Source organism: Sorex fumeus, unplaced genomic scaffold, assembly GCF_029834395.1.
Source record: "Sorex fumeus unplaced genomic scaffold, SorFum_2.1 ptg000024l, whole genome shotgun sequence".
NCBI classification, from domain to species: domain Eukaryota; kingdom Metazoa; phylum Chordata; class Mammalia; order Eulipotyphla; family Soricidae; genus Sorex; species Sorex fumeus.
In genome coordinates this window covers 28,554,034-28,578,724 of record NW_026606081.1, presented here as the reverse complement: position 1 = coordinate 28,578,724, position 24,691 = coordinate 28,554,034, and the positions used below count along the sequence as shown (strand labels likewise).

General features: G+C 41.2%; 1 protein-coding gene across 2 annotated transcripts in view; it reads right to left on the bottom strand.

The window, feature by feature from the left end:
- Window positions 1–24,691, bottom strand: part of ASB3 (ankyrin repeat and SOCS box containing 3) — a 151,042-nt gene that overhangs the window by 83,372 nt on the left and 42,979 nt on the right. Inside the window, exons 2-3 of one of the 2 annotated variants that reach the window (XM_056114057.1) lie at window positions 22,826–23,034; window positions 7,238–7,396 (exon numbers count right to left, since the gene is read on the bottom strand). In XM_056114057.1, coding sequence (XP_055970032.1) covers window positions 7,238–7,396; window positions 22,826–23,021 — 355 coding nt within the window. In that variant the 5' untranslated portion in view covers window positions 23,022–23,034. Of the gene's footprint in view, window positions 1–7,237; window positions 7,397–22,809; window positions 23,035–24,691 lie in introns of those variants that run through there. The other variant, XM_056114058.1, reaches the window with a different exon arrangement.

Below are 24,691 nucleotides of genomic sequence, written 5' to 3'. Positions count from 1 at the left end.
ACAAATGGGACTACAATATATATATTTGGTTTGGGGCCACACCCAGTTATGCTCAGGAGTTACTCCTGGCTTCACATATAGGAATTACTCCTGGTGGTGATTGGAGAACCATATGAGATGACAGGAATAGAACCCAGGTCAATTGCATGCAAAGCAAGTATCCTATCAGTGGCACTATCTCTCCAGTCCCAAGAGACTACCGTATTTTAAAATTAATGGAATATTAATGTCTTTTGAGACATTCCTAAGTATTCCACAAGGAAAAAGATATTATGTCAAGTATATTTCAATGGAAAACCAGCAGGACCGTATTACTATTCAAGAAGGGAGACGTGCATGACATTGGCAACTATCACCGGTTCTGCCTATTGTCTGTCACCTACAAGTTGTTCACTTGAGTCATCCTAAATAGGATTGGCAGAACACTAGATGAAGGACAACCATGCGAGCAAGCCGGGTTCCGCAAAGGATTCAGAACCATCGACCATATCCACACGATAACCAAGCTCATTGAGGTTTCTCGGGAGTTCAAGATGCCGCTCTGTCTAACATTCATTGATTTAAAGAAGGCCTTTGATTCTGTTGAGACAGAAGCGGTCATTGAAGCCCTAGCCAATCAGGGCATTCAAGCCCAATACATCAAGATCCTCCATGAGCTGTATTGCGGATTCACTACCAGGATCTCACCATTCTACAAAGTGATCATTGATGTCAAGAGAGGGGTTCGGCAGGGTGATACCATTTCACTGAAACTCTTCAGTGCCACCCTCGAGAATATCATGCGACGACTGGAATGGGAAGGAATGGGAGTGAAGATAGATGGTCGGCAACTACACCACCTCCGCTTTGCTGATGACATTGTTTTATTTTTTTTTTTTTTTTGTGAGGATGTAGTTAAATGAGGGGATCTTTTTCTTCTTTTTTTTTTTTTTCCCCTTTATTTTATTTTATTTTTTTTAAAGTTGTAGATTTACAATTTTTTGTGCTTTGGTTTCAATTATACAATGATCAGATACCCATCCCTCCACCAGTGCCCATTTTCCACCCCCATGGATAATATCCCTCCCACCCCCATCCCCCCATCCCCCCGTCTCTGTGGCAGGGCAATCCCCTGTGTTCTCTCTCTCCTTTTGGGTGTTTTGGTCTGCAAAAGAGGCATTGAGTGGCAAACATGTTCAGTCCATAGTCTACTTTCGACATGCATCTCCCCTCCTGGGAGGATCCTCCAAACATCCTTTATTTGGTGCTCCCTTCTCTATCTGAATAGCCCTTTCCTCTAGGATACCCGGCTGGCCTCTAAGTTATGGAGTAATCCTCCTGGTGCTGATCTCAGCTATTCTTGGGTATTAATCTCATACTTTGTTACTTTATATCCCCCAGATGAATGCAATCTTTCTATGTCTATCCCTCTCTTTCTGACTCATTTCGCTTAGCATGATACTTTCCATATTGTACCACTTGTATGTAAATTTCATGACTTCATCTTTTCTAAGAGCTACATAGTACTCCATTGTGTAGATGTACCAAAGTTTCTTTAACCAGTCATCTGTTCTTGGGCATTCAGGTTTCTTCCAGTTTCTGGCTATTGTAAAGAGGGCTGCAATGAACAAACAAGTGCAGATGTCACTTCGACTATACATTTTTGCCTCTCTGGGATATATTCCCAGGAGTGGTATTGCTGGGTCAAATGGGAGCTCAATTTCTAATTTTTTGAGAATCGTCCATACTGTTTTCCAGAAGGGCTGAACCAGTGGACATTCCCACCAACAGTGAAGGAGTGGATGACATTGTTTTAATAACACCAAATATCAGGCAAGCGGCACAAATGCTGGCCGAATTTGACTGTGAGTGTGGAAAGGTAGGACTACAGCTGAATCTTACGAAGACAATGTTTATGAGAAACAGTCTCGTTCCTGAAGCCCCATTCGCTCTCAACGGAACGACCATCTCTGAATGCAACAGCTATGTGTACATAGGTCGAGAAGTCAACATGACAAATGACCTGGCACCCGAGCTCCGCAGGAGGAAGAGAGCGGCCTGGAACACCTTCAAGAACGTCGAAGAAATAGCTAAGAGGATGAAGAACCTCCGGCTCCGGGCACATCTCTTTGATTCCACTGTTCTTCCTGCATTAACATATGTCTCAGAGATCTGGGCCCTACGTAAACAGGATGAGAATGTTATTGAACTCAGGTCGGCCATGTTGGCTGTGTGCAAGGCAAACGCCCTACCACTGTTGAAAATTAAATCAACTAGTTGTTTAAGACACCGATACAGGGAATGGCAAACACTCTACTCAATATATATTGTTACTGCTGTTAATAATATTCTGCCAACAATACCTTCCTCTGTCATCCCAGTGTGACTTTTTTAAAACTTGCTTTTAATATCTTCGCAGGGCTGGAGTGACAGCACAGCGGTACGGCGTTTGCCTTGCACGCAGCCAACATGGCCGACCCGAGTTTGATTCCTCTGCCCCTCTCGGAGAGCCCGGCAAGCTACCGAGAGTATCTTGCCCACACGGCAGAGCCTGGCAAGCTCCCCGTGACGGATTCGATATGCCAAACACAGTAACAACAAAGTCTCCAATGGAGATGTTACTGGGCCCGCTCGCGCAAATCGACGAACAACAGGAGGGCCTTTACCTTTAATATCTTCAGCACTTTACTTGTATTTTATAGAAAACTATTGTTCAGTCATATATATGGTAGACTTCTTGAAAATACAGCTAAAATGGATACTGTCCATGTCTATAAGCACACAGAATACTGAAAGTACGTTAAATGTAGTTGTGGGAGTAGTTGTGGGAGCAAAACCTTTAAATAAAGAAACTTCCCTCTAGAAAAGGGGGAAAAAAATTCCTGGTACTAATCTCGGCCATTCTTGGGTGTTAGTCTCCTATTTTGTTACTTTATGTTCCCCAGATGAACGCAATCCTTCTATGTCTATCCCTGTCTTTCTGACTAATTTCGCTTAACATGATACTTTCCATGTTGTACCACTTGAATGTAAATTTAATGACTTCATCTTTTCTAACCGCTACATAGTACTCCATTGTGTAAATGTACCAAAGTTTCTTTAACCAGTCATCTGTTCTTGGGCACTCAGGTTTTTTCCAGATTCTGGCTATTGTAAAGAGTGCTGCAATGAACAGACAAGTGCAGATGTCACTTCGACTACACTTTTTTGCTTCTCCTGGGATATATTCCCAGGAGTGGTATTGCTGGGTCAAATGGGAGCTCAATTTTCAATTTTTTGAGAATCGTCCATACTGTTTTCCGAAAGGGCTGAACCAGTCGGCATTCCCACTAACAGTGAAGGAGGGTCCCTTTCTCGCCACATCCGCGCCAGCACTGGTTGCTTTTGTTCTTGTGGATGTGGGCCAGTCTCTGTGGTATGAAATGGTATTTCATTGTGGTTTTGATCTGCATCTCCCTGATGATTAATGATGTGGAGCATTTTGCTCCATGGCTTGGAGGCCAGCCACACATGCTAAGGGGAAAGGCAGCTCAGATAGAGAAGGGAGCACCAAATAAAGGGTGTTGGGAGGATCCTCCCAGGATGGGAGAAGCATGCTGAAAGTAGACTATAGACCAAACATGATTGCCACTCAATGCCTCTTTTGCAAACCACAACACTCAAAAGGAGAGAGAGAACAGAGGGGAATGCCCTGCCACAGAGGCAGGGAGGGATGGGGGGGGGGGGGGAGGCGGTGGGGGGGGAGGGATACTGGGAGCCGTGGTGGTAGGAAATTGGCACTGATGGAGGGATGGGTATTTGATCATTGTATAATTGAAACCTAAGCACAAAATTTGTAAGTCTACAACTATACCTCATGGTGTCTCACTAAAAAAAATTAGAAAAGGGGGGAAAAATCTCTATATTAGAAAATAATCTCAGGGCAGGAAAAATAGTAGAGTGAGTAGGGCACTTACCCTGGGTGCAAGCATCCTGGGGTGGAACCCGGAATCCTACATGATCCCCCGAGCCCCCTCAGGAGTGATCCCTAAACACAGAGCCCGGAATAAACTCTGGGCACTAACACGGAGTCAGGAATAAACTCTGCTGAGTATGGCACAAATATCAAAAATTAATTATTAATTAAAGAAAGTAATGTCCCCTCTAGGAAATTTGAACCATATTACAGAACATCATCCCTGAATCATCTTCAAAACAGTTTACATATTCAAAATTAACAACTTTGGTAAAGGATTAGATTCTTTTGACTGGATGTGGCAAAAATACTATCTTACTTGAATAGTTTTCCTGCTAGAAATGTATAAACTTTCAACAGAAAAAAACATCAAAAAGACACAAATTGAAAGATATCATATAATGAATGCTAATGACTCTTCAAAAATAATAAAATATAGAAAAGATAAGTACCGAACATTCCAAATTATAACTGACTAAAGAAACATGGTAACTAAAGTAAAAGGTTACCCTGGTTGGGAACCTTGAACATATTTCTTTTTCATTTATAGAAAATTAACGGAACAATTGCCAAAATTGAATAAAATCTGTAAATGGCAGTATTGTGTCTATTTACATTTCTAGCTTTGGCCACTGTATGACAGCAATAGTAAATTCACACTGAAATAATTGTCGGTAAATTAACACCTTACCTTTAATCTCAAAGAAATCAGAAAAATAATTTATGAATAATATATGGAAAATATAGAGAAATAAATTGATAACCCATAAACAAAGAAAAAATTGGAGCAAAAATAAAAAAGCTTTGTATTTTTTGGGGGGGGTCATACCTGGCAGTGCTTACTCATGGCTCTGTGCTCAGAAATCAAACTTGATATAGTCAGCCACATGCAAGGCAAGCACCTTAACCTCTTTACTATCTTTCTGCAACAATTCTTCATACTTTTAATACAAAATCTATAATTCTGAACTTACTTTAAAACAAATGTCTAAACAAAAATAGGGCATGGAGTAAAAATAGCAAAGAATCATGTGAAAAGATACCCAAAGTAATTAGTCGTCAGGGAGAAAAATTAAAAGAATTAAATGCACTAATTACTATTAGGCTGGAGCGATAGCACAGCGGTAGGGCGTTCGCCTTACAAGCGGCCAACATGGCCGACCCGAGTTCGATTCCTCCGCCCCTCTCGGAGAGCCCGGCAAGCTACCAAGAGTATTTGATATGCCAAACACAGTAACAACAAAGTCTCCAATGGAGACGTTACTGGGCCCGCTCAAGCAAATCAACGATCAACGGGAGGGCCTTTACCTTTTACCTTTAATTACTATTAAAATGGTCAAAGGGTAAAGGATAAAGAAAGATCTGACAGTATCAACTGGTGATGAGGATGTGGAACAACTTATACTCACAAACATTTGTGAAGAAAATTATACTGGTATTATACAAATGGAATCATAAGATTCCACAGTTAAATATGCTTTCATCTACCCAAGAACCAGATATGTAGCCCAGTGGTAATACACATGACTTGCATGCATGAGACTTGGGTTCAATCCCAGCATACCACACACACACATACACACACACACACACATACACACACACACCACATGATCTAGGAAGTCTATTACTCCAAGAAAATTAAAATTTATGTATTTTAATTGGTATGCAAATTTTTATAAACATATTAATAATCACAAAACAATTTCCAATAAAAAATGGATAAATTATGTTGCATTTGGTTAACAGTCTACTAATTTAGCAATAAAAGAAATGAAATATGATATATGAACCAACAAGGATAAAATATCAAAAGTATGTTAAGTTATAGAATTCATTCCAAAAGATTATAGTACTCCATTTATATTTTTGATATTTTGCAAAAATCAAATTATTGGGATGGAATAAGATCAGTGGATATCAGAAATAAAGTGCTGGAAAAAGGCTAATTAAAAATGGATAACACCATAGGAATTTGAGGAATAATGGAAAAGTTCTGTATCTTAATTGGCATTACAAAAAAATTATACCAAAAAATGACAAATAACTATAATTTTAAGTATGAAATTTTAGTTCACAAGGAAGATACTATTTCACTGATATCTCATTTATTTTCAGCCCAAATAAAACTAAGTAGTATTATTACTCTCATTAAGTAAGTGAGAAAACTATAGTAATACAGTAAATATGCAGTAGGGCCAAACCTGTAGTTTAAATACATTGATCCTATAAAAAGGTCTTATTCTCTAAATTTTCTCATGTTTCTCAAAACTTCTTAGGCCAAGATGATATAAAAGAGATAAAAGCATTAGACGGAATGTAGAATTGGGTAGGTAGGAAGAAACACTAAGATTATGCTACTCAGAATTTGGTCACTAGAGTTAAAGAATTAAAAAAAAATAGTCCACAATTTAAAAAGTCTAAAAAAATGATATTATAGTAACAACAAGCTGATTGGTGTTAAAGGCTTAACTACCAATTTCTTCCATAAAACTTTCTTGATTTTTGGGTTGAAGAGACAGTGCAGCAGGTAGGGCAGTTGCCTTACATATGTGTACCTCAGCAACCCATATGGTCCTACGTTCAATCTCCAGCACGCAATGTGGTCTCCTAAGCCCCAACAGAAGTGATCCCTGAGTACTGAGCCAGGAGTCAATCTTCAGTACCACTGGCTCTGATCCATAAACAAAACAAAGTCTAAAAAACTTTCAGATTTTTTTAATGTCAAGAAAAAATAAAAGCAAATACAAAACTTTCAGAAGTTAAGTTTATAACTGCTGCTAGCTAAGCTCTACCTGGTCCTCCTAGTAACAATAAGAACAACAGTGATGGTGACTAAAATTCATAGTCACTTTATACTTCAACTATTTCTGGGCTAGAGAGACAGTACAGAAGGGAGTGTGTTGTGCCTTGCATAAGACCAACTCAGGTTTAGTCATCAGCACCACATACAATTCCGCAGGCAACTCCTGGAATGATTCCTGAGCATAGCGTCAAGAGCTAGCCCTGAGCACCACTGAACGTGCCCAAAACCATAAATAGACAAAGTGTGTGTGTGTGTGTGTGTGTGTGTGTGTGTGTGTGTGTGTTCCCAGATGCTATCACCAAAGGGTGGAAAATAATGAGGAAATCTTGAAAAGTATCTCTTTGTTTCAGAATCAGTCACTGCAACATTTGCCAAAGAAAACACTATAAGTATAAAAAGCTAGTAGGGGTGTTTTGAAGGCGAGGGGAAGCAGGTCTCCAATTTTAGCTAACTTAGTTAGTAAGTGAATAAATAGTACTACAAATAGCTTCCTTCACCTAAGAACAGTGGTGTGGTTTCCTCTGAAGTAGTCACATTCGGGTCTGCACCAGCTTCTAAAAGCATTTGTACAATCTTCCAATGGCCTTGACTTGACGCAAGATGCAGTGCACAAAAGCCTTCAAAAGTCTTTGTCTTAATGTAGTTTTCAGATGAATCTAGAAAAAAAAATCAAAGATAAGCTGAAATATGTAATTTCTATTTCTTAGGATTAATATAATTAGGCTTGCTCTTCAAGCTCGTGCTCTCCCCTGACTACATATCTCACTTGCTAGTCTCCATGTGGCTTCACTTGCTCATTTCCACTTAAATACCATGTTCTCTCTTGAACAAGTACTTCCTCTTTCTCTCCCCTCCTATCTGTCCAAATAAGTTCCAATAAGATCTTACTTAAGCTTAAAAAAACAAATAAAAAGATAGAATACAAGAAAGTTTAGTATAGGATTAAAATAGAAATAATTTACATGAGACATCCCATAGCATAAAATACTTTAAAATCAAGAGAAAGGGGTCATTCATGGTGATCTCAGAAGGGACAAGGACCAAGGTCCTGCAGCAGCATCACACCCCAACAGCTGCTGCCATGCCTCAGGCCAGATCCCAATGCCTCAGACTGAGCTCCACAGAGATGCAAAGGGGCCAAAAACGTCAAGTAAACTGGGTTTTGGGTTTTTGTGTGTGTGTGTGTGTGTGTATATATATGTATATATAAAATAGTAGACTGGGTTTTAGTTTTTTCAATTAAATATCTATGATTTACAAAGTTATTGATAGTTTAGTTTTAGATATGTATTTTTTTCTTTAATGTTTTAGATATGTGTTTCATTTCATTTTTATTTATTTATTTTTTGGGCTTTTGGGGGGTCATACCTGGCTATGCTCAGGAGTTACTTCTGGCTCTGCACTCAGGAATCAGTCCTGGCATTACTCAGGAGACCATGTGGGATGCCAGGAATAGAACACAGGTCAGCCACATGAAAGGGAAATTCCCCCCCTGCTGTACAATCTCTACAGGCCCTAGACGACATGTATTTCAACACCAATCCCAACACCAGTGTCAACTTCGGCCCACCAGTGTTCCCATATTCCATCCTCACCCATTTCCACCTGTCAACCTGACAGGCACATTACAAACCTCCAATACTTGCAGCTTACATCTCATGTTTTCAGTGTTGTTGAATCAGTCACTGCTTCAGATATATGGCTAAACCCCTCAGCCGTATCACCAGGATAACTGAAGCCTGATCCCTGATGCCTCTTCATCCATTACTTTCTATTCTCCCCCCCGTCCCCCCCGCCGAATTGCATTTTTTTTTCTTCTGCCATCCTCTCTAAACTCTGGGGTCAAGGATGATCTAGGCATCCCCCTTGTACTACTGTACATTTCCACAGTTAGTAACTGGTACATAGGAAACATTGGGGTTTTTCAAAAGTCCATGGCTTTCCTATACGCAAACAGTGAGAGAGAAGAAAGTGACATGAAAAACAAAATCCCGTTCACAATTGTACCCCAGAAAATCAAGTACCTACGAATCAGCTTAATTAAGGAAGTAAATGACCTGTACTAAGAAAACTACAAAACACTACTTCAAGAAACAAAAGAGGACACAAGGAAATGGAAAGATATCCCCTGCTCGTGGATCGGGAGAATTAACATAGTCAAAATGGCAATCTTCCCAAAGCATTGTACAAATTTAATGTGATCCCTATAATGATACCCATGACATTCTTCAAAAAAATGGAGCAAACACTCCTGAAATTCATATGGAACAATAAGCCCCCATGAATAGCTAAAGCAATTCTTGGGAAAAGGAAAATGGGAGGAATCAACCTCCCTAACTTCAAACTCTACTACAAAGCAATAATAATTAAAACAGCATGGTACTGGAAGAAAAGCAGAACAGCAGACCAATGGAACAGGGTTGAATATACTGACATCACCCCTCAAACATATGATCATCTAATCTTTGATAAAGGTGCAAGTAATGTGAAGTGGAGTAAGGAAAGCCTCTTTAACAAATTGTGCTGGCATCCCTGGACGGCTACATGCCAAAAAATGGGCTCAGAACTCTGCCTAACACCATGTACAAAAGTAAGATCAAAGTGGATTAAAGACCTCAACATCAGATCAGAATCCATAAGGTACATTGAAGACAAAGTTGGCAAAACCCTCCATGACATTGAAGCTAATGGTATTTTAAAAGATGTCACGCCACTGGCCGAGCAAGTGAAAACAGAGATAGACAAATGGGACTATCTCAAACTAAGAAGCTTCTGCACCTCCAAAGAAACACTGACCAAAATACAACGACAGTCTATAGAATGGGAAAGGATATTCGCCAAATACACATCCGATAAGGGGTTGATACAAAGGATATACAAAGTACTGGTTGAACTCCACAAGAAAAAAATATCTAACCCCATCAAAAAATGGGGTGATGAAATGAATAGAAACTGTCTCAAAGAAGAAATCCGAATGGCTAAAAGGCACATGAGAAAATGCTCCACATCATTAATCATCACGGAGATGCAGATCAAAACCACAATGAGATATCATCTCACACCAGAGATTGGCCCACATCCAAAAGAACAAAAGCAACAGGTGCTGGCGTGGATGTGGCGAGAAAGGGACCTTCCTTCACTGCTGGTGGGAATGCCGACTGGTTCAGCCCTTTTGGAAAACAGTATGGACGTTTCTCCAAAAATTAGAAATTGAGCTCCCATTTGACCCAGCAATACCACTCCTGGGAATATATCCCGGAGAGACAAAAAACGTATAGTCGAAGTGACATCTGTACTTGTTTGTTCATTGCAGCACTCTTTAAAATAGCCAGAATCTGGAAAAAACCTGAGTGCCCGAGAACAGATGACTGGTTAAAGAAACTTTGGTACATCTACACAATGGAGTACTATGTAGCTGTTAGAAAAGATGAAGTCATGAAATTTACATACAAGTGGTACTGGATGGAAAGCATCACGCTAAGCGAAATGAGTCAGAAAGAGAGGGATAGATATAGAAAGATTGCATTCATCGGGGGAACATAAAGTAACAAAATAGGAGACTAACACCCAAGCGTGGCCGAGATTAGTACCAGGAATTTTGCTCCATGACTTGGAGACCAGCCACACATGCTAGGGGAAAAGGGAGCTTAGATAGGGAAGGGAGCACCAAATAAAGGGTTTTGGGAGGATCCTCCCAGGATGGGAGAAGCATGCTGAAAGTAGACTATAGACAGAACATGATTGCCACTCAATGCCTCTTTCTGCAAACCACAGCACCCAAAAGGAGAGAGAGAACAAAAGGGAATGCCCTGTCACAGAGGCAGGGTGGGGTGGGGGGACTGGGGGGGAGGGATACTGGGATCCGGGGTGGTGGAAAATGGGCACTGGTGGAGGGATGGGTACTTAATCATTGTATAATTGAAACCCAAGCACAAAAATTTGTAAGTCTACATACAACTGTACCTCTTGGTTTGTCAATAGTAAAAATTTAAAAAAAAAAAAAAAGAGAAAGAAAAAAAAAAGAATACACTGGGGTGTTTTGACTGAAAACTCCAGGCCTTCTCAAAGTCAGGATGGATGACCTCCCCATCCCACCCCTACTTCTAGAAGCCCAAGTAGCCATGCCCATGTCCCACCCACAGCCATGTAAGTCTAACTACCTACCAGCCCTGTTCCAGAGACTCATAAATAAATCTTAAAAGAGAAAAAGAAAAATGAAAAGAAAATGGGGTCAGAACATGACAGCTCTGTTCAAACACATAAGAGGGGCCAGAGAAATAGTACAACTGGTAAGGCACTTGCCTTGCACGCGGTCAACCTTGGCATTCCCCCACCCACACCCCAGCCTCACCAGTTCTGAGCCAGAAACAACCTTAAGCATCACTGGGTATGGCCGCAAAACAAAAACAAATACACAGCAGACAAATTCTACACACACATTCATTTCTAACTTTTTTTGGGCAGGGAAGTAAGAGTCAAAATGTAACACAAAATCAGTATGTGAAGGTGAACCAAATATTTGTTTTAAAACTACTGAAATATCAATAAGTTTGTTTATTTCAAAATTTCATTGAGGGAAATAGTCTTATCTCTAACATTACTTTGTTGTACTCAACTAAAATGAAAATAGGTAAAATATTCCTTTTCTAGTATAGTTTGTAATAATTATATCCGTAAAACAATAAAGTATATTACAAATAAGCCAACTAGTGCCATACTGTTTTTAGGGAACTTATGAGCTAATTCATTTCAAGATTTATAGAGTTTGTTATGAAAATCTCAAGGTTCTGGTTGCACTGTAGCACTGTCCTCCTGTTGTTCATCAATTTGCTCAAGCGGGCCCAATAACATTGTGAGACTTGTTGTTACTGTGTTTGGAATATCAAATACATCACAGGTGGCTTGCCAGGCTTTGCCGAGTGGGCCAGATACTCTTGATAGCTTGGAAGGCTCTTGGAGAGGGGTGGAAGAATCGAACTCGGTCGGCTGGGTTGGCCGGGTCGGACGCATGCAAGGCAAACGGCCTACCCTCTGCACTATCGCTTCAGTCCCAAAGTTCTGGTAATATTTAAATTGTGTAAGTTGTGTTAACATTTAAATTATTACTTTTTCTGGGAAGTGTGCCCTGGTGGTGCTCAGGGAACACATATGATGCTGGAGATTGAACTAGGGTTGACCACCTATAAAGTAATCCTTAACCCCTAACTATGTCTGACCCAACAACAAAAAACTTTTAACTCCACACTGAAAGATAATATTAAAAGAAATAGCTTTTCAGTGCTAACAGGGAAATTCATAGTACTGCAAACATTCATTAAGGTGAAATAACTAACAAGCACATTTAAGGTACTAGAAAAAGTACGACGGGACCCCAAAGCAAGGAAATAATAACATACAGAGCAGAAATCAATGAAATGAAAACTAAAAAATTTTCAAAAAAATAAATCAACGAAACCAAGAGCTGACACTTTTAGAGAATAAACAAGATAGACAAACTACTAGCTAAATTCACAATGCACACAAGAGAGAAAAAGAAAGGATCCTAATAAATCAAATCAGAAACAAAAGGGAGATGTCATAACAGATACCACAAAAATCAAAGGATCATCAGGGACTACTGTGAAAATCTTTATGCCACGAAATTAGAAAATTTAGAAGAAATGAAGAAAATTTTGGACTCTTACAACCCTGTAAGGCTGAACCAAAAGGAATCAGAGAAATCAAAGGACCCCTGAAAACTTTTAACATTAACATAATACTAAATTAACTAGTACAGATATAAAGATGTTCTCCCTAAAACAGAGGGAATCTCATTTTACTCTTCAAGACTAGATTTTTATTTTATTGTCATTTAAAAACATCTCATGGGTCCAGGCAAGTTGCTCTAAGTGGTGGAGGACTTGCGTATCTGAGGCCCTCATTCATTCCTTATAACCCCAGCAGGGGTAGTCCTGTTACGCAACTAAAATGAAATTAAAAAAATTTTCAAAAAACCTCCTCATATATAACTTTATGCTGGCAAGTTGAGTTACAAAATAGTTATTGTTTCTCACAGGTGAATGCTAAGGAACATGAATAATCCAGGAGAGTTTAAATAACAATATTTTTTAAAGGCAAAGGATCTGAATAAAATATAGACAGTTTATTTACAAGGGGGAAGATACAGAAGGGGAATATTAAAACCAACAACAGACAGCATTCAGCCGAAGAGAAGGGCAACACGGAGGGCGGGATCCACAGATCCCGAAGGAAAAAAAAAAAACAGGTTCCAAAAAGAGCCGAGATCATCGGGAAGTCCCAGATGGGGTAGGTACCGCATCCCGCCTCCCCCAGATGGAACCCCGGTGACCAGAAGCCTCTACAAGCACAGCTCGAGTATGCGGGAACTAGGACTTTTCCTCAAAACCGCGCGGCCGCATAAGCATAAGCGGCCGCGCAACATCTCTCTATATAAAGTGATCCATGGGAAGTAAACCACCCAATGTTTCTCTCTGAAAATCATAGTTAAGTTTGGAGCATGGCCACAGCCCCAGAAACACAAGAACTTAATGCATAACCCAGCAGCTTGGAGCAGAAAAGTGAAAGGACTATGCGTTAATCCAGGCCATCATGTCTGCCCGGAAGGGAAAGGGTGTTGCCCCATTTGCCCTCTCCCCTCTGTAAAAAAAGATGGCGGCCGCATGGGAGCCTTGTGGACAGCAGGTATGAGCCGGGGGTGTGGGGGCGACTAAAACCTCATGGGAAGGGGGGCATTCCGGTCCGTCCTTCACGCCCTACCGAGGCCACCAGTTGCCCCCCACGAGCGGCTCTCCAGCATGGCCACAGCCCCAGAAACACAAGGATTTAATGCAGAACCCAGCAGCTTGGAGCAGAAAAGTGAAAGGACTATGCGTTAATCCAGGCCATCATGTCTGCCCGGATGGGAAAGGGTGTTGGTCCCTTCCACCCTCCTCCCTCTGGAAAGAAAGATGGCGGCCACATGGGAGCCTTGTGGACAGCAGGTATGAGCCGGGGGAATGGGGGCGACTAAAACCTCATGGGAAGGGGGGCGTTCCGATCCGTCCTTCACGCCCTACCGAGGTCACCAGTTGCCCCCTGCGAGCGGCTCTCCAGCCCGGCCACGGCCCCAGAAGCACAAGGATTTAATGCAGAACCTGGCAGCTTGGAGCAGAAAAGTGAACGGACTATGCATTAATCCAGGCCATCAGGTCTGTCCGGAGGGGAAAGGGTGTTGCCCCAGTCGCCTTCTCCTCTCTGGAAAGAAAGATGGCGGCCGCATGGGAGCCTTGTGGACAGCAGGTATGAGCCGGGGGAGTGGGGGCGACTAAAACCTCATGGGAAGGGGGGCGTTCCGGTCTGTCCTTCACGCCCTACCGAGGTCACCAGTTGCCCCCCATGAGCGGCTCTCCAGCATGGCCACAGCCCCAGAAACACAAGGATTTAATGCAGAACCCAGCAGCTTGGAGCAGAAAAGTGAAAGGACTATGCGTTAATCCAGGCCATCATGTCTGCCCGGAGGGGAAAGGGTGTTGGTCCCTTCCGCCCTCCTCCCTCTGGAAAGAAAGATGGCGGCCACATGGGAGCCTTGTGGACAGCAGGTATGAGCCGGGGGTGTGGGGGCGACTAAAACCTCATGGGAAGTGGGGCATTTCGGTCCGCCCTTCACGCCCTACCGAGGTCACCAGTTGCCCCCCACTAGCGGCTCTCCAGCACGGCCACAGCCCCAGAAGCACAAGGACTTAATGCAGAACCCAGCAGTTTGGAGCAGAAAAGTGAAAGGACTATGCGTTAATCCAGGCCATCATGTCTGCCCGGAGGGGAAAGGGTGTTGGTCCCTTCCGCCCTCCTCCCTCTGGAAAGAAAGATGGCGGCCACATGGGAGCCTTGTGGACAGCAGGTATGAGCCGGGGGTGTGGGGGCGACTAAAACCTCATGGGAAGGGGGGCATTTCGGTCCGCCCTTCACGCCCTACCGAGGTCACCAGTTGCCCCCCACTAGCGGCTCTCCAGCACGGCCACAGCCCCAGAAGCACAAGGACTTAATGCAGAACCCAGCAGTTTGGAGCAGAAAAGTGAAAGGACTATGCGTTAATCCAGGCCATCATGTCTGCCCGGAGGGGAAAGGGTGTTGGTCCCTTCCGCCCTCCTCCCTCTGGAAAGAAAGATGGCGGCCACATGGGAGCCTTGTGGACAGCAGGTATGAGCCGGGGGTGTGGGGGCGACTAAAACCTCATGGGAAGGGGGGCGTTCCGGTCCGTCCTTCACGCCCTACCGAGGTCACCAGTTGCCCCCCGCGAGCGGCTCTCCAGCCCGGTCACGGCCCCAGAAGCACAAGGACTTAATGCAGAACCCAGCAGCTTGGAGCAGAAAAGTGAGCGGACTATGCGTTAATCCAGGCCATCAGGTCTGTCCGGAGGGGAAAGGGTGTTGCCCCAGTCGCCTTCTCCTCTCTGGAAAGAAAGATGGCGGCCGCATGGGAGCCTTGTGGACAGCACGTATGAGCCAGGGGAGTGGGGGCAACTGAAACCTCATGGAAAGGGGGGCATTTCGGTCCGCCCTTCACGCCCTACTGAGGCCACCAGTTGCCCCCCACTAGCGGCTCTCCAGCACGGCCATGACTCCAGAGCACAGAAACCAATTTCTTAACTATCTGACTTTCAGCAGAAATACTTCCAGGGTCAATAAGTAAAATAGCAGAAATCCAAAACCAACATTTAATTCTTGAACCCAGCTGTAGAAAGCAAATCACTTCACAATGCTTTTTCAACATGTCTGATTTGGGGGGTTGGGTAAACTCTAAATAATAGTGGTGAATCTTTTATTGAAACAATGAATCTAATCAAAGCAGATAGAGTGTTAACTAGAATTCATCTGCCCCACAGGGACTGGGAGGGGTGGGGGGTGGGGTTTTATTGGGGTTCTTCATGGTAAAAAATAAGTATTGGTAAAGGGAAATGTGTTTGATATTTGCATGACTGAAACCTAAACCTGAAAGCTTTGTAACCTTTCCCACGGTGATTCAATAAATAAAACCAACAACAAAAACCACTTTAAAAGTGACCAATAGGTCAATGAAACAGTGAGACAGATATCCAGTAAATTAAAGGAGGACATGAGAGAAACAATCGAGAAAATACAAGAAGAAATGAGAGCAGAAATTGGAAAGCTATGCACAGAAATGTCATGAATAAAAGATTCAGTAGATGAAATAAAAAACTCAGTCTGAGCCCTCAACAGTAGAATGGCTACAGCTGAAGACAGAATCAGTGAGCTGGAAGATCAGCTGCACAAAGCCTACAAGCAACAACAAACAATGACAAGAGATCTCAAAACAGCCCTAGAGTCCTAGGGGATGATTCCAAGAGGAACAACATTAGAATCATTGGAGTACCAGAAGGAGAAGGAGACAACCTCAATGAAAAAGCTACAGTTAAAAATATCATTGCCGAAAAGTTCCAGAGATGGAGAATGCAGGCATTCAGATCCAAGGAGCGCAGAGTGCCAAATAAAAGAGACCCTAACAAAAGCACTCCAAGACATAGTCAGAAAGAAGAATGCCACGGATAGAGACACAATACTGCAAGCAGCAAGGTCAAAGAAGGAAATCACATACAAAAGAGCACCCCTTAGATTCACAGCAGACCTATCAGAGGAAACCCTCCAAGCCCAAAAGCAATGGTGCGATATAGTGAAAAAACTCACTGAAATGAATGCATCACTGAAATGAATGCATTACTCTAGCCGGCTAAACTCTCACTCAAACTCGAAGGAACGGTATACTATTTTCTGGATAAACAACAGCTCAGGAACTACACAGACTCAAAAATCAAACCTAAAAGAAGGGCTAAAGGGGCTACTGTAAGACAAGACAAACCCCTACAAGCACTACAGCACTACAAGCCCTTACAGAAAGATAACACAAAACCCCATAACAATATCTCTCTCAATGTCAATGGTCTAAACTCACCAATTAAGACACAGAGTGGCAAAATGAATTCAGAGACAGAACCCAACATTCTGCTGCCTTCAAGAAACTCATCTGAACAGTCAGAGCAAATACAGACTCAAAGTTAAAAGGATGGAAAACAATCCTACAAGCAAACAGCTCCCTCAGAAAAGCTGGGGTGGCCATACTAGTATCCGACAACATAAATTTCAGATTGAAAAAGATTAGAAGGAACAGCGAAGACCATTTTCTATTTATCAAGGGATATGAAGAACAGAAAGAAATCACACTCTTAAATGTATATGCACCTAATGAGGGAACAGCTAAATATTTAAAACAACTGCTAACAAATTTTAATGAGGACATTGCTAGCAACACAACAGTAGTCAGAGACTTCAACATCACCTTATCACCTCTGGATAGAACAAGAAGATTAAAACTGGGCAGGGAAATAATGGCTCTGAGGGAAGACATAAAAGAGAGAGAGCTAATAGATCTATAAAGGACTTTGCAACCCACCCAAAAAAGAATACACATTCTTTTCCAGTGCACATAGAACATTTTCCAGAATAGACCATGCAGTGGGCCACAAAGCATACCTCAACAGAATCAGGAAGATAGACACTGTATCAACTATATTCTCGAACCACGATGCACTGAAGATAGAAGTTGATTATGCAGAGACACAGAAAACCAAATCAAACGCCTGAAAATTAAGCAAGTCAATGTTAAACAATGAGTGGGTGAGGAAAGAAATTAAGAAAGAAATCAAAAGATACCTGGAAACAAATGAGAATGAAGACACGAGCTACCATAACCTATGGGAGCAGCTAAAGCCGTGTTAAGAGGAAGGAAGAAAGGGCCCACATAAACAACTTGACCTCACAGTTCAAGGTCTTAGATAACGACCAACAAAAGGAGCCCGACCAGGCAGAAGGAAAGAGATCATATAACTTAGAGCAGAAATCAATTACATGGAAACCAAAAAAAAAACAGTCTGAAAGATCAATGAACCAACAGCTGGTTCTTCGAGAAAATGAACAAGATAGATAAACCACTAGAAAGACTCACAAAGAGAGAGAGAGAGAGAGAGAGAGAGAGAGAGAGAGAGAGAGAGAGAGAACCCTGATAAATCGAATCAGAAATGAGAAGGGGAATATCACAACAGAAACCAAAGAAACTCAAAAGATCATCAGAGACTACTTTGAAAGTCTGTATGCCACAAAACAAGAGAACCTAGAAGAAATGGATTCCTATAATCTCCCAAGGCTGAATCAAGAAGATCTAAAATACCTGAATAGTCATATTAATATCAAGGAAATTGAAACTGTAATCAAAAGTCTCCCCAAAAACAAAAACCAAGGTCCAGATGGATTCACTAGTGAATTTTTCTAAACATTTAAAGAGGACCTATTGCCAGTTCTTCTCAAGCTTTTCCAGGAAACTGAAGAAACAGAAACTCTCCCAAACAGTTTCTATGAGGCTCATATCTAATACCAAAAGAAAATACAGACACCACAAGAAAAGAAAACTACAGGCCTATATCCCTGATGAATATGGATGTGAAAATTCTCAACAAAATACTAGCAAGTAGAATTCAACAACTCATCAAAAAGATCATATACCATGACCAAATGAGATTCATCCTGGGGATGCAAGGATGATTTATCATTCAGAAATCAATCAACATAATCCATCATATCAACAAAAAAAAGATAAAAAACATATGATCATATCAATAGATGCAGAGAAAGCATTTGACAAGATCCAGCACCATTTATAATAAAAAACCCTCGCCAAAATGGGTGTAGAAGGAACTTTCCTCGATATAGTTAAAGCCGTCTACCACAAGCCTATGGCAAGCATCATCCTCAATGGGGAAAAACTAAGAGCCTTCCCTCTAAGATCAGGGACAATACAAGGATGCACACTCTCTCCACTGCTCTTCAATATAGTACTGGAAGTACTTGCAATAGTGGTTAGGAACTATTGCAAGAAAAAGATATTAAGGGCATTCAGGTAGGAAAGGAAGAAATCAAGCTATCACTATTCGCAGATGATATGATATTATACTTAGAGAACCCTAAAACCTCTACCAAGAAACTCCTAGAAACAATAGACTTGTATAGTAAAGTTGCAAGCTATAAAATCAATACCCAAAAGTCCACATCTACACTTCTAAGTTCATTGCTGCACTATTCACAATAGCCAAAATCTTGAAAAAACCCGAGTGCCCGAGAACAGATGACTGCTTAAAGAAACTTCGGTACACCTACACAATGGAGTACTAAGCAGCTGTTACAAAAGGTGAAATCATGAAATTTACATACAACTGGTACTACATGGAAAGTATCATGCTAAGTGAAATGAGTCAGAAAGAGAGGGACAGACATAGAAAGATTGCATTCATCAGAGGAATATCACTGTATCACTGTCATCTTGTGGGTCATCAATTGCCTCAAGCAGATCCCAGTAATGTCTCCTTCGTCCTAGCCCAGAGATTTTAAAAAGTGCCACATTCGAGGTTCTTTCAGGGTCAGGAGAATGAGACCCATCATTGTTACTGGTTTTTGGCATATTGAATATGCCACGGGGAGTTTGCCAGACTCTGCTGTGTGGGCAGGATACTTTTGGTAGCCTGCCAGGTTCTCCAGAGTAAGAGCTAGAAAATAAGATGTCACACAGAGACTAACACTCAAGAATAGCCAAGATAAGTACCAGGAGGTTCACTCAATGGCTTGGAGTCCAGCCGCACATGCTAGGAAAAAAAGCAGCTCAGATAGAGAAGGGAGTACCAAGTAAACGGTGTGGGAGGATCCTCCCAAGATGGGAGATGCCTGCTGAAAGTAGACTATAGATTGAACATGATTGCCACTGAATGCCTCTTTTGCAAACCACAACACCCAAAAGAAGAGATAGAACAAAAGGGAATGCCCTGCCACAGAGGTGAAGTGAGATGGAGGGGATGGAGGGGTGAGCGGGTGGGAGGGAACTAGGATCATTGGTAGTGGAGAATGGGCACTGGTGAAGGGAATACTCGATCATTTTATAACTGAAACCCAAGCACAAAAATGTGTAAGTCTACAACTGTACCTCATGGCGTTTCACCAATAACATTTTTAAAAAATTTTAAAAAAGAAACTTTGGCACATCTACACAATGGAATACTATGCAGCTGTTAGAAAAGATGAAGTCATGAAATTTACATACAAGTGGTTCTACATGGAAAGTATCATGATAAGTGAAATGAGCCATAAAGAGAGGGACAGACATAGAAAGACTGCACTCATCTGGGGAACATAAAGTAACAGAATGGAAGTCAAACACCCAAGAATAGTTGAGATAAGTACCAGTAGGTCTGCTCCACGGCTTGGAAGCCGGCAGCACATGCTGGGGGAAAAGGCAGCTCAGACAGAGAAGGAAACACCAAGTAAAGGATGTTTGGAGGACTCACTCGGGATGCAAAATGCGTGCTGAAAGTAGACTATAGACTGAACACGATGGTCATTCAATACCTCTATCGCAAACTACAACACCCTAAAGGAAAGAGTGAGCAAAAGGGAATGCCCTGCCACATAGGGGGATGGGGTGTGGGGTATTATGGCTACTAGGATCATTGGTGGTGAAGAATGAACACTGGGGGAGGGATGGGTACTCATTCGATCATTGTATAACTGAAACCCAAGCACGAAAGTTTGTAAGTCTACTGAACTGTACCTCATGGTGTTTCACTAATAAAAAAAAAAGTGACCAACAGGTTATATAGTCCTGTCCCTCATTAGTTTGACTTTTCTATTTGAAGAATCATATAACCAATGCTGATAGACTTTCAGACAATAGCACCATCTCTAAGAATAAATACTATAGAAGACAACCAAACACGGTTGTTTGGCCAAAATTAAAGCTTTCTCCTAAAATAAGACATACAATTGCTTCACTACCAGTCAGAAACCCTACTGAAATCCTTGTGTAAGCACCACTCATAAGTCAGATCCAGCCAAAGTTCATTTTATATGGCCAACTCTAATAATATAGTGAGAAAACTTCATTTGACTATATCAACTGTTCACATAATTAACTGTGTGGCTAACTTTCTTCTTTTTCTTTTCTTTTCTTTCTTTCTTGTTTTTTTTTTTTTTGTCTAGGGTTTGGGGGATGGCTCCCAGATTAAATCAAGGCTTACATACATGCAAGGCAAATGCTCTTTCACACAGCTACATACCCAGATTGCATAGCTTATACTCCAAAAACATCAAGCCTCCCCCCCAGATACTATTAATAATGATGTAAATTTTAAAATTCCCAACAAAATCCATAGACTTACTATAGCAAGTTCAAAAACATGTAGCCAAAAATATACCAAATTTATTCAGTAGCTAAAGGGAAAATATTGTAACGTGAACAACACTATTCTAATATGGGGAAAGGAAAAACACTATGAGCTGTTTTGAGAGATGAGCTTTTTGATTATATATGCAAATTAATGCCTCTGTTACCAGAGTTTGCAAACTCAAGCTACAGAATTAACTTCAGATTCTGAACACATATATTAAGCTGTATAAATTTGAGGAGTGTAGTATATTATTCTATTATCTTTAAACATGTAACTTTAAAAGACTCTAGAACATATAAAAGCAGTAATGACAAAATTTTTGCATTATAATTTGGTGAATTTGGCCTTTCTAATATTCACCCCTTATTCCAAAGACCAAACATCCACAACCCCCGCTACATGCACACACAAACCTATGTAAGGACTACTTCCTTTCCCACTTATAAGCACACAAAGTAGCAATTCTGATTACATGAGTAGTCAAAGATTTAAACTGAGCTTAAACTATCATTCCTGGTAATAACTACACAGGAAACAATCAAAATCCAAGGACACTAAAATATAAATGGTTCATGAGTTACAACATGGAATTATACTCAATCTAAATTGAAATTAACTAAATGCTATATATAAATGGTTTGATTAAATCTTGGAAACACGCAATAGAAAGAAAAACATATGTATTAGGGTCGGAAAAAAATGGTTCAAATCAAACACCCTAGGTTGTTAAGAAACCTTTGACAGATAAACGTCTCCATGCCTTAATCTTCAAGAATAAAATTCAGAAAACAGGAACCTGGAGATAGCTAAAGTGGTAGAACACATAGTCAGCATAGACAAGGCCTGAGTTCACATGCCAACCCAACTCACAACTGCCAGCTCCCAACACTGCCAAGTGGGGCACCTACTATCAATCAATACCAGTTTTTTTTATATACAAACCAAGCATCTAGTACATTACCAAACATTACCAAACAGTGCTTAATCACTACAAATTTTCTTTGTATTCTCATCTCCTAAATGTCAGTCTCTCATTTAGTCTAAGTAATGTGTGTTTAAGACGGAATCTTTGGGGGTGGGGAATAGGGAACCTCGGCACTTGATTTCTCCCACAGAACTGATCCCAAGTTATATGTATTAATTAAACTGCATACATAGTTGGAAAGAGATGTGCAATAACACGTAACATTTCCTTGTTCCATTAATCTATTTTCTGTATGCTTTCACCTGTTTAAACTATCTTGTCTGTTTATATATTTATCATTTGTCTCCTCTCTCAAGAATATAATAAAGGCAGGGATCTTGTCTGTCCTGTTCTCTATTGTGTCCTCAGCAAATAAAGTCAAAATATTTGCAAAGACTTCTAAAACAAAAGAAACAGAAAAATACAGAAATGATTAATGCAAGCTAAACAATCACGCCCTCAATCTCAACAACACTGCTCCCTCTGTTTGGAAAAGAAAGGAAGAATAAATATGACCAGCAACTATCCCAATTAAAATAGCACGCCACTTTTGCCACATCATCTAGCTCAAACATAAGCCACTTTTGCCACATCATCTAGCTCAAACATAATTGTGGCCAGGCACCAGTACTCCCATATGAAGAGCAGCATTTATAAATGTTCATTTTGAACACCAGTTGGATGTAACTCAGGACAGGCAAGCCTAAGAAATAAGCACAGGAAATTAATTTATGATTACTGAGACAGAAGCAAGTATTACTGTTAATAAGTCATGCATTAACATATTTTTGTTTTTTAATTCACCTTCCACATTCATCTTCCCATACTTTGAATTTACTTTACCTGCATGAATTAACATCTGCAAACACTCTACAGAGTTGTGATAAGCTGCTTCATGAATTGGCATCCATCCCCTGTTATCAGCAATATCAATACTATGTCCCTTTTGAAGAAGTTTTCTTAAGACTTTAACATTGCCTTCTCTGGCAGCAAGTCCAACTGTAGAACACGTGTCAGAATAGGCCTCTGTAAAATCCATTCTTTTGATCAGTCTACAAAACAAGGCAGAAAGGAAAAAAAAAAAACAAGAAACTAGTCAGTAATACATTATACCCCTAGAGATTAGCAGATTGTAATGGGCCTGTCATCCCACACACATCCCACACTACTAAGGAAGACCATGAGGGAGAAAGCCACCTGTCAGGCCATGGTCTCTTGCTACAGTCTAAGTCTGGAAATCTATCTGCATTTGGTGATTTAGGATGATTCCTTGAATGTTCTTACTAATAATATCAAGGGAGATTTAAGTACCCCATCATACATTTTCTGCAAATGTCTAAGCAGTACCTTTCAGCAGACTCATTTTCCTGTTCATACCCCACCAAAATGCACTCTATAGAACTCTGTAGATAAGATCTATACACATAGCACGAATGCTAAATGTATCCCTAATATGCAGAGGGGGTAATGTAACTAACAGTATGACTTCCTGCACTTGCTAATCCTTTCCAGCAGAGGATAAACACCCAGATTCTCTTTCCTTGAGGAAATAGTCCTACAAACTGAATTTAAGGAATGAGACAGAGAGAGATAGATCCAGGGGCTGGAGCAAGAGTACAGCAGATTGGGCACTTGCCTTGCACACAGCCAGGCTGGATTACATCCCTGGCGTCCCATATGGTCCCCAAGGCACTGCCAGGAATAATTCCTGACTGCTGAACCAAGAGTAACCCCTGAGCATCACCAGGTGTGGGCCCCATCATCAAAAACAAACAAACAAAAAAAACCAAAAAACGAGCTAAATCCAGCTTTCTGACACCAGTGCAACAAGTTCTTTAGAGTATTATTAACTTCTTCCTAATCATTTCCCTTTCAACTTCCCCTGAAATCAGTGGCCAGTACAGATATCATGCCAAATTGTTAGTCACATCATGATGCATATTGGGCTGAGATTTAAGATTCTAAGAATAATTATCCAAAGGAATAATGTTTTTATAAAGTGCTATAAAATATGTAAAGGTAAAGGTAAAGGTAAAGGCCCTCCCGTTGTTCATCGATTTGCTCGAGCGGGCCCAGTAACGTCTCCATTGGAGACTTTGTTGTTACTGTGTTTGTTATATCGAATACGTCACGGGGAGCTTGCCAGGCTCTGCCGTGCGGGCGAGATACTCTCGGTAGCTTGCTGAGCTCTCCGAGAGGGGCGGAGGAATCGAACTCAGGTCGGCCATGTTGGCTGCGTGCAAGGCAAACGCCCTAATTAATTACAATTTATATTAATAAAGAGAATAATTAATAATAATAATATATAATAATAATAATAAAGGAGAAAAGAATGCAAGGTTTAAGAAGAGGACTCCCAGAACAACCACCAACTGGGAACTCTTTGGCTCTGTTGCGGCAACATGGGAAGATGCCGTCATTGACAACATTGATGAGGAATACGATCGAATGATTCAACACCTCCATGATTGGGCAAGGAATGCCAAGAGAGAGATAACCACAAAAAACCGTCTTTCTTCGAACACTCTTGAACTTATTCGCCAACGTGGCTTGTCACGTGCCTCAGGCAACCACAAGCAAACGTCCGAACTGGCAAAACAGTGCAGAGAAGCCATCAAGGATGACCTCAAAAACAGGAGAGCAGCAGTACTGGTAGATGCAGCAGAAGCTGGGAAAAACATTCGTAATGCCCGCCTGTCCTTCACCAAC